This window comes from Aedes albopictus, chromosome 2 (assembly GCF_035046485.1).
Source record: "Aedes albopictus strain Foshan chromosome 2, AalbF5, whole genome shotgun sequence".
Lineage (NCBI taxonomy): Eukaryota > Metazoa > Arthropoda > Insecta > Diptera > Culicidae > Aedes > Aedes albopictus.
This window is the reverse complement of record NC_085137.1, coordinates 415,620,831-415,632,111: the sequence shown is the minus strand read 5'-3', so window position 1 is coordinate 415,632,111 and position 11,281 is coordinate 415,620,831. Positions and strand designations below refer to the sequence as shown.

At 42.9% G+C, this 11,281-nt stretch overlaps 2 protein-coding genes across 2 annotated transcripts in view; both read left to right on the top strand.

Annotated features, from left to right (window-relative positions):
• LOC109426813 (WD repeat, SAM and U-box domain-containing protein 1) overlaps window positions 1–11,281 on the top strand; it is a 398,043-nt gene that overhangs the window by 196,988 nt on the left and 189,774 nt on the right. The window lies entirely within an intron of this gene.
• On the top strand, window positions 5,253–7,817 carry LOC109426817 (PR domain zinc finger protein 5). Its single transcript, XM_019702354.3, has 3 exons — window positions 5,253–5,512; window positions 5,577–6,869; window positions 7,155–7,817. Exons 1-3 carry the CDS (start codon window positions 5,357–5,359, stop codon window positions 7,755–7,757), a joined length of 2,052 nt encoding a protein of 683 aa, XP_019557899.3. The 5' UTR covers window positions 5,253–5,356; the 3' UTR covers window positions 7,758–7,817.

Here is an 11,281-nt window from a genome sequence, read left to right as displayed (position 1 = left end):
AGTATACAAAAAATAGAAAAATAAAACAAATCGTTTTCGCAAGTTTTGTACTGCTTTCGTTCGACATGATCAGATTCTTGTCGTTATTATCCGTTTGAGCAGTTTAATTACGATCAATAATTAGCTTTGCGCCTTTCCAAAATACTTTTTCCGGAGTGGATACCATCAACCGAGGTTTGCACAAACGAAAACCGAGAAGGATGTAGAATATCCGCTGCGACTGCTTATACTCACCAGCAACAAAAAAGGTAAGCTGCAATATGGTTTAGTAATAGAAAAAAATTGATTATTTTTTATTTATTTCAGTTATTTTGACGATCGATAAATCCCAGAATAAATCCCAAAGGCGTAGAAATCGGCAGGATTCGCAGCTGTAGGATTAAGTTAACCTGGAGGTCTACCTGAAGGTTGAGAAGCTACCGGATTGAAACCGAAGCCCATTGAGCATGAACTTTCTGTGGGCGAGAAATTGGCTTTGAAACTATGACAAAAATAAGATTTGTGATTTAAAATGCAGAAAAGTTTTAAAAGTTTCATTTGCATGAAGTGCACAGTGGTAAAAAGAAGAAAAAAAATGACAAAAAAAAACAAGTGGAAAAAGTGTTTAAGGAAAATTAATTTTGTAAACAAAAAAAATATATTCAGTATGATTTAAACATTTTAGCGTAAAAGAGAAAAACAAGCGTTGGCTTCATTGTAACAAAATATTACTAAATAAACATAATGTTACAGAACCGCAAAACTGTTTTTTTATTACATTTATGTGAGAACTATACACAATGAAACTATAATGCACTATAAAGCAAGTGTTACACATACATTGCTTATTTTTATTTCGATTTTATAGTTCAACTGTTCTAGAACTGTTTGCTTGTTAGTTAACTGGGCAAAAAAATGGATAGTATGTTGACCTTTTGTCAAACTGTAAGCGAAAAATTTTGTTCGAGAAAATCGGCGATTTTTTATGGTAACATAACTTAACCGCCTATTCCCCATATTGTAATTTGGTCGATAACCATCTACCACACTGTTCAAAACATTCATGGTACTGTTGGTTTATTGTTACCTTGGATGTTATAGCACACTATTATGTTTCCAGTTCAAAACCGAATTAGCGACATTTTTTCTTTGACTTCCGCTGCTTTTGCCTTGCGTTAAACACAATGTCGGAAGTGGGGCGCTGTATTGTACACCTGGTGCTCTATACAGCGCCCCACTTCCGACATGGTGTTTAACGCAAGGCAAACGCAGCGGAAGTCAAAGAAAAAATGTCGCTAATTCGGTTTTGAACTGGAAACATAATATTAAGATACTGTAGTAAACTGTAGCGAACAGTATGGTAAACTGTAGTAGTATGGTTCATGATTATGCGGGCAAGAAAGCGGCATCCCTATCCCACCAATGCAATGTTTTCGTAGCCAACATCACTACAACTCAAGCGTACAATTCAAGCTGACAGATAGAGGCTTGCAGCAAAAACCTAACCTCATCGAATTCTCATACGATTTGTAAACATTGCCCTCAAATTTTTTTTGAGGGCAAGGACGGCTTTATGGACTGACGCCAAAGGAAAGAAAGAGAAGGAGACAATGCTGACGTCACTGTGCAAGCGCTCATTCTATTACATTCCCCAGAAAACCATTTCCCAGAAAACCAATCCCCAGAAATCCATTCACCAGAATGTACCATTCCCCACAAAACTATTTCTATCAATAAAACTATTAATGTATTTCTAAATGGATTATATATTAATCGCTAAAAATCAAATATTTATTCGTAAAAATCACCGGAAGAAACATCCTGACAGAAAATTATCGGCGTCAAAATTTCTTACATTTTCAACGTAGATTTTCCCTTCTTTTCTGCATAGGCTTTTCTTTCGAGTTGCACTGTTCAGGTAATTATCGGTATCACAAGCACAGGTGTTTAGAAATTTGAAAAAAAAAATTTAATAAATATTTTAGCAATTTTAACACCGGTGATGACTGTGCTTGTGACTGTGTAACCAGTGGTGTGTCTGTCTGTCCGAGATTTGTGAGATTTTCGCGGTGTAGTGTTCGTTGTATATGTTTAAAGGTAAATACCAAGAAGATGTTTGACCAACCGCTGAGCATCACACAATACCACCCACCGCCCACCGGACAACAAGCAGCCACACCACATAGTTCCGCTACTCACCACCAGACATCGCAGGCGCAAGGACAAGGCGACCATTAGGGGTGGCGTTTAAGGAGCCATGATGGGGCGAATTGCAGGATAGCGGGAACTCGTGGTCGAAGGGGATTCTGAATAGACGTTGCGCCATTGCTCCCGATCATTGGCAAGCCAAAACTCGATAGAGACCAAGGGGTAGTCACTCTACACAGTGTGCCTTGGGCACACCGGGCACACCAGTGGCTCCGGGTGGCACAGATGCCATAATGACGGATGCTATAAATAAATTTGACAATATATGTGCCAATCCCAGCAAACCTTGATTCCGAAGTAAATAAATTATCTGTCATCATCAGAATTTTCAGGTTGATTGATTTGTATGTATCAATTTTAATTATATTATTTCTTATTCTAGGCTAATGGCGTTTGGACACAGAGATGAACCTAAGGCAGCTTTCGTGATTAGCTTACATTACTGATAACTTTGAAAGCAATGAAAGTTAGTCACTCTAGTTTCTTCTATCATCCCCATTTGTAGATTTTTAAATGCATTGTTTAATCTACAGCATTAACGATTCAGTTTGCCATTCCGGTACCGAATTATCGTTTCTATAGGACAGATCGGTGAAGTACTAGATTTGTAGTAATGAGCTAAATTTTAGTATGGTGAGAAGGTGAATTCTCCGTTTCTGCAATGAAATGGTGCAAAAAGCGTGGGTATTATGATTCCTTGCCTAATTTGATGCTGTTTGAGCAAAACTTTGGGCAACAGTGTTGTTGTTTTCTCCATTTCTTTCAACATAAAGAACAAAGTTATCCAAAGTTTTGCTCAAACAGCATCAAATTAGGTAAGGAATCATAATACCCACGCTTTTTGCACCATTTCATTGCAGAAACGGAGAATTTACCATCTCACCATACAAAAATTCAGCTCATTACTACAAATCTAGTACTACATCGAACGTGCCCCATTGATGCTGTTCAAGACACTTCTTACTGTCAGATATTCCCGGACAGAAGCTAGATCTTGAGGCCCTCATTGCGCTTATCGGTTTCGTTCTTAAGCGGTCCAGCATTCGATTTACGTACAAGCCTTAAACGAGCCATCTCAATCCATTCCAAAAGCAGGCAAGCTAGACGTCCATCTACACCAGACCTTCCCTGCTCTGCAGGTCCAACCAATCCAGGCAATACAAAGACAACGTTCCGATTACGGTGTGAAATATTTTGAACGTTCATAATCGAAAAGTAGTTAGATCATGTAGACCCGGGACAACTAATAAATTGTTCAAAAGTTTTGTTTTTATAAGTAAAAATACAACATAAGATGAATTCATTAAATTTTCCAAAAGAAACATTCAAAAAACTAAGACCGGAAGGCTGGAGCTTGAGCAGCTCTTCTCGCTGGGATTGAACTTTTGGGATGTTACAGCGATGCCGTTTTATTTGTGGTCTTTCATTCTCACTTGGCGAATCCTGCTGGATAGTGCTAGGCCAGGAAAACACTGGAAATCTTTGGAAAATCTTGGGTATTTCTTCGCTACAGAATCCAGTTTTGGAAGACAAGCTTATCGCGGAAGTTGCGAGGACGAGTTGAACAATAGTAAAGTCGGGTGTTAGGTTCAATCCTGTGCTTGCGTCAATATATGTAAGTCCAAATGCCATTAACCTAAAATTAGAAAGAATACAAATAGCAAGTTCTCTTCGAATTTGAAAAAAATATCCTGCACGTATTTTCGTTGACAGTTTAGGAAAAAGCAAAAACAATTAAGTACTATAAATTCCACGGCTGCTTAGAACAAAATGCCAGTGCGGCGCCGCTTTTTTATAGCAGTCACCATAATACATTTTGGAGCCTCGGCACCTCAGCACCTCGGCACACTAAGGCACACTGCTAGGCACCGTTGGCACAAATGAAATGTGTAGAGTGACTACCCCTTGATAGAGACAGACGTGATACAAAAGTTAAGCGCAAGCTAAAAAGTGAAGATCGTATTTAGTAAGTTCATAAGAACTAGCAGAAGTCAGAAGGAGCTTTAAGGGAGCGTGTTTTGAGTGATAGATTGTGGAAGAAGCAGATCAATTGAAATATCCAGAACCCCTTGGTTTTCTTGGTGTAGTCCTTGGAGTACGTGTAGCAGACCCGAAAGCCCATGCGTGGTCCTACCGACTCCCAGCCAGGCCCAGTTCTCGATCACGACAACCCGAGACCGAGGAAAACTAGGGAGTCGTCGTCGCTTGTTCCACATCGGATGACTCAGTTTAGCCAGCGAATCATCATGAAGGGCTTGCGTCGTGAAGAAAACAAAATCTTCATTCATTTTGTTTCGCTCTTCGTCCAAGTGAGCTTAGCGGACGAAGTCAATGTTGCCCCCAGCAACACAAAGAAACTAGATTTTAATAAAAAGTATAATTGCATCTGGAATCAAACAACAATTCAGCACACTTACCAATAGAGCTAATGAGGTTCCACACCAGGATGGGCGCTGAAATGCAAAAAAGCTGTTCCCTGTTGGCGTTCGCTTGGCCCCGAGCTTGGCCCATCGTCGTTGGTCTCCAAGGAACAAAGAGGAAAAAGAAAAGTTGGTGGTCGACTATTTTATGATTGAGCTTCGTCGTGAAGCCCTTAGTGGACGACGAACGAAAAGGCTAGTCGTCACCGTTGTTCTTTTTCTTCACGGAGCGGTGACGAGAAGGACATAAAATAAATATTTGCAGTTTTTGCAGTGACACTTTTTATTTTGTTTTCTTGCTATTTTCCACGTGCTTTATCGGCCTTCCGAAATTCTGCCTTTTGTTGGATATTGTCGGGCCGCCACCAAACCGGACTTCGCACAATCAAGTCGCGACGCGACCCGACTCGCGACGTTTTTTAATCATGTCAAAAGTAGTGCGCATCCTTCCCGTTGTTGTTAGCAACACAGCGCACTAGATGCGAAACAGTTGCGACACTTGTGGACCAAGAAAATAGCAATTTTTGATTGAATGTCTGTCTTGATTCCAACCGGATAGACAATACCCAGTTTTTTAGTTGCACACCCTAAGGGCTAACTTTGCGTATTATGACAGCGCAAAACGCAGCAAACCCAAAACAATTACTCACGAGTAAACAACGCACGTCCAGGCAATGTCGATCGCGAGTTAAATTTTTGTGTATCTCGGCAGTTTTATCCTAGATTTCACAGAAAAAAACAACCACAAAATGGTCACGTTCAATCTGTCCACCTTCCCGGAGGTGTGCCGCCTGTGCCTGCAGTCCAAGCATCCGGACGAGCTCGTTTCGGTGGACACCGTTCGGCCGCTATTCGATCGCAAACTGGCGGACCTGCTGGAGGAGCTGACCTTTCCAGTTCCGACGGTAAGATTCGCGGTTTTGGTCCATTCTCTCCGGAATTTAAATGGGAAATTGATGTTTTTTTTAGAAAGTGGTTCCATACTTTCCGACGGAGGTCTGCTCTATGTGCCTGGAAGTGGTCGATTTTTTCTTCAAGTACAAGCAAAAGATGAACTTCATTCATCGGTTTCTGGTGGCGTTCGCCGAGGTGAAGCTTGGGAGTGATGTTTCGCTGGTGAAGCTGTTCAACGATCACAACGATTACTTTTCGATTCTGTTCAAAGACCTGGATCTCTGCAACAAGGACGAACTGCTGGTGGAAGATATGCTAGGGGAGTATTCGCAGTATAAAATTGCTTCGATGCCGATTGTTAAGCAGGAGGCGGAACCGGAACCGGACCATGTTCCGGATGAAGATCTGACTCAGGATGATGAGATGCTAGAGTTTCAAATCGAAGTTTTGGAAGAACACGATGAGAAAGCAAATGAGGTGTTCTCGGCGGAGCGGTTTTTGGAGGAACTAGGGGAGGTGAAGCAAAATGCTGCAGGCCACAAAATGGTGGAGATAAAAGCGGAACCGGTGCTGTTGATGGGTTCGGAGGTTTCCGGTGAAATCGAAGAAGCGACCTGTTCGGATTCTGAGCATATTGATGACTTCTCGGAGAAATATGAAGAAGCTGTAATGGATACGATCGAGCAAGAAATGGAAGACATTCATAGAGAGCAGAAACAGGAAGTTACTCGAGAACCAGCAAAGAAGGTTGAGCAAGTTGAGCGAAAAGAAACATTGAAATGTGGTAAATGTAAATACAAAACAACGGTTAAAGACGCAATGGTTTTGCATGAGAAGCGACATGAAGAGAACGACCACCTGGAAGGAATACAATGTCGTCATCATTCTTGTTTGAAAGTATTTTCCTCCGAAGAAGACTACCAAATCCACCTGAAAGAAGGATCTCACAAACAGCATGTTTGCGACATTTGTGGAGCATCACTCAAGCACAAATTTTCCCTGGAGGTGCATTTGTTGCGTCATGCGGGAACGCCCCGATTCCCCTGCTCGTACTGTTCGTCATCCTTCTATTCGAAAACCGAGCTCGGGAACCATGTTCGATCGATTCACACCACCGGCGAGCAATGGGAGTGCCAAAAGTGCGGATCAGTGTTTAAGAATCGGAAGTTACTCAATCAACATCTGGAGAGCCATGTGGAGGAACGCAACTTCAAATGTGATGCGTGCGAGTTCGCATTCAAAACGCTGCAGCATCTGAGGCGACATATCACCACGGTGCACAAGTTGGTGCGGTTCAATTGCGGGCACTGTTCGGCGACCTACGGCCGGAAGGACAAACTGCGGATGCACATGGAACGAGTTCATAATGTAAGTTTGTTCGGAATACGCAAGTTGTTCGGAATTCTTTATTAATTCATGCCGACAGTGTTACAACATTTATCTAACTAACTTGTGAGCCAAGTGTTTGTCGCTTTTTGTAAAAATGAAGGGGCAAACTCGCTTGCCATGCCTCCATCATGTGTGCTTGTCAACAACGCAATCATTACTACAGATGCATGTAGCGTGCCTCTGGCGCCAGCTTTTCGATACCTTGCTTGAAGTAATTTATGCGTAATTTATCGTTCATTTCTTTCTCTGTTCCCTACTTTTCAGATCCAATCCTACTTCGTCTGTGATATTTGCGTGCGAACGTTCAGCAATGCAAAGGCACTTGCCGAACACAAGAGCCACCATGCGAACCCAGCGGCACTGGAGTGTCCGATCTGTTTGCTGGCCTTCGACAATTCCCAGTCATTCGACAGTCACGGCTGTATAACCTATCGCGAGGATTACGTGTGCTGTGGCAAAGATTTCAAATTCCACGTCAACTACAATCGGCACATGTTGTCCGAGCACGGCGAGAAGACGAACGCCAGGGTGAAACCAGCGAGTGGCATGCTGGTGGGACAGTTGAGGGCTAGCAGGCGTAGTGGGCCACCACGCTGCCGGATGTGTGGCAGGGAGTGTTCGACGTTGGTTCAGAGGAGAAAGCATGAGGCGAAGTGTGGTTTGTTGAAACAACGTTCCACTCTGTTGGGGCAGGTGAGGAACGTTAAACAGTCGGGAGAGTCGCAAGAGATCGAAGGCGAAATGGGTGAAGAGGAACACTTGATAGAGGATGAAGAAGAACACTTGGAGGATGAGATGGACGATGAAGAAGAGGCGCAGTTCGTTATCGATGAAGACATGGATGGTGGAGCGATGGCGGAATGCTGACATTTGACGGTAAGTGTAGAAGGTTATTGAGTAATACATACATTTATTAATCGATTGAAATACGGTTGCGGATTATTTGGATGACCATCCATGAACAAAGAATTCCAACCTCTAACCTCCAATAGATTGAGGAAGAGGTTGGGCGGTTGAAAAACAACAAAGTCGCTGGAGCAGATCAACTACCCAGCGAGCTTCTAAAATACGGTGGAGAAGCACTGGTGAGAGCACTACACTGGGTCATTACCAAGATTTGGGAGGAGGAAGTATTACCAGAAGAATGGATGGAAGGTATCGTGTGTCTCATTTACAAAAAAGGGCAACAAGTTGGGTTGAGTCCCCCCGTCCTCCACGGGATCAGACACTCTTTTAAATTTTATGCCGCCTTACCTTACCGATCAGGCTAAGGCCGGGGTGGCCTCTGCTGTACATAGTAGCCGTCTCCATTCCACTCGGTCCATGGCTGTTTGTCTCCAGTTCCGCACTCTGCGTAGGGTCCGCAGATCGTCCTCCACTTGGTCTACCCACCTAGCTCGCTGCGAACCACGTCTTCTTGTACCGGTTGGATGACTCTCGAGAACCGTTTTAGTCGGGTTGCTATCCGACATCCTGATGACGTGACCCGCCCACCGTAGCCTCCCGATTTTCGCGGTGTGGACGATGGTTGGTTCTCTCAGCAGCTGATGCAGCTCGTGGTTCATTCGCCTTCTCCAAGTCCCGTCTTCCATCTGTACTCCGCCGTAGATGGTACGCAACACCTTCCGTTCGAAAACTCCAAGGGCGCGTTGGTGCTCTGCACGTAGGGTCCACGTTTCGTGCCCACAGAGGACAACCGGTCTAATCAGCGTTTTGTAGAATAAGCACGATTTCCTGCCACAATGCGCCTCTGAATTTCTCTGCTGGTGTCGTTGTCGGCGGTAAATTCGGAATGGCGGGCGCGCTGAGTCCTCCCTGGATCCCTTTGCCATCATGTACTTTGTCTTCGACACATTAATGACTAATCCGATTTGTCTGGCTTCACTCTTTAGTTGGATGTACGTTTCCGCCATCGTCTCAAATTTAAAAGCAATAATATCAATATCATCAGCGAAACCAAGCAGCTGAACGGACTTCGTGAAAATCGTTTCACTCGTGCTTATCCCCGCTCTCCTAATTACACCCTCTAAAGCAATGTTGAACAGCAAGCACGAAAGACCATCACCTTGCCGTAACCCTCTGCGAGATTCGAAGGGACTCGGGAGTGTCCCTGATACTCGAACTACGCACATCACTCGATCCATCGTCGCCTTGATCAAACGTGTCAGTTTATCCGGGAATCCGTATTCGTGCATAATCTACCATAGGTGTTCTCGATCGATTGTATCATACGCCGATTTGAAATCGATGAACAAGTGATGTGTGGGCACGTTGTATTCGCGGTATTTCTGCAACACCTGGAGGATGGCGAACATCTGGTCGCCCGAGTGACTTTGGAACATTCGAATCGATTAGCATTGTACGTACCTCATCCACCAATGTCCGATTAAACCGCTCCGCTACTCCATTTCATTGCGGAGAATGAACAACCGTTTGCACGATCCGTATTCCTTTGGCTGCATAGAATTCGCGTTGACTGCCAGAACAGTATTCGCTTGCCTGATCAACCGTTAATTTGGTGATTGCTACACCATGTGCTGCTGTTGCCATCGCTTCAAACTCTTGGAATTTGAAAACCTTCAGACTTTTTAATGATCAGGTTTACAGCAGGTTCGATTGGTCCGCACACGTTCGAATGGACCCGTTGAAGTGGCATTTATCCTCTTTTCCACGAGTAGTTGAAAGGATATCTGCAATGCTTACTGAGGACACAAACTTCGCAAAAGTACAGTTTCTGTGTTTTGCACTTCACACCAGCTGCAACATCTTCTCGAACTATCCAGCTACGATGAAAAGTGTTTCTACGAATTTACTGGATTGGATGCTCGCTAGCAACCGAATCCAGTAGAAAATCCAGCTTTCTACCTCGCTTTCTACCGTGATCTTGTTAAGCTGATCAGCTATCTGCCATGAACACCACCGACTTGAAACCGATTTACCAGATTTACATCACCTTTGTTCATCCTGCAGTCGCGTTTCATGTGGTCCTTCTTGCTGCAGGCGTGACACTTCTCGGTGATTTTTTCCTTCGCTTGCTTTTTCTATCCGATGAACACCGCCGGCTTTTCTTCAAAGCTGTATATCCTGTCCATCCTATTTGATTCTTCACTGAGTAGCCGAGTTTTCATCAGTCATCAACGGGTCAAATGATTCGTCGTAGTGCTGAACGGACTTCACTCTCCTCAAGCTAGGAGTCAGCCACACGAAGCTACTGAATCAGGTCCTCGAGATGCAGCAGATGTCCATGAAGCGATGAACCTTCCTGCATACGGAGGCGCGCAATCTGCTTTCTTGCTTATCTTATCGAGGTGAGATTTCACGACTCGAATAAGTTGTCTCGCCATGCAAATCAAATATGGAAAGTCACCTCATTCGAGTTCGAGATTTCTCACCTCGATATTCGGGTCGAGTTGCGTCACGTCACTCTATTCGCAGAATGAGAACAAGTATCAACTCCTGTCCTTACGTCTTGGAACGTTGGATTTTTATACCGTCTTAGCTAGATGTTCACCGATGATGTGGCTAGGGATACACTGGAATGGTCCTTGTGTGCCCGAATAAAAAATACAGTAGAAAAACCGAACGTTATATTGTAACAGTACTATTTAGAACCATATTTTTACAATAGACACCACTGTAAAAATAAAAATACAAAAACAATAAGATGTAATGTAGGACACCATATCGTGAATTGTAAATAAGATTTTTACAATATATTATACAGGTTGTTAAGTATCGTAACAATATAAAAAAATATTTTTCTCCATATATATTTTTTTGCAAAACCATACATTTTATTGTTAATGAATTGTTCAAAATACTGATACGTGGGTTTAAATATACCGTACATTGTATGGTACATGAATGGTTTCAAACAATAAAATGTACCGTAAATAAATTGTTTTTAATTGTAATTTCACTACTGGTTATACATTTAATCAAATGGTTTTGGAATGGTTCTCTTTTGTTATGTTGAATTGTTTTACATTACATAAACCATATATTGTTATATTATCTTGCCATTTTCCTCCTGTTAATGGCATCTTTAGGCTTATTAGATTTATTAGAATGCGCTTTGGGAATTCTCAAGAGCGTTTTGGATAACCCTTCATATAAAGGATCGCCCACGTCTAAGTCTGAGTAGTCTCTGATTGCATTAACAGTTGAAGCTTAGGCTCCCATGCCCCACCAGCCAGATAACCGGGTTTTGCAAACAAAGCATTATTTGTGGCAACACTTTGAGCGGCATGATGGAACTATGCCGAGCGCGCTAAGTGTTATTAGACCATTAATGTAGTTGCATGACATAAGTATCATTACAGCGTGCTTAACCGTTATTGCAATATTGAGGCACCAGTTTGACTAAAGTTTGAAATACATAACAACTCATG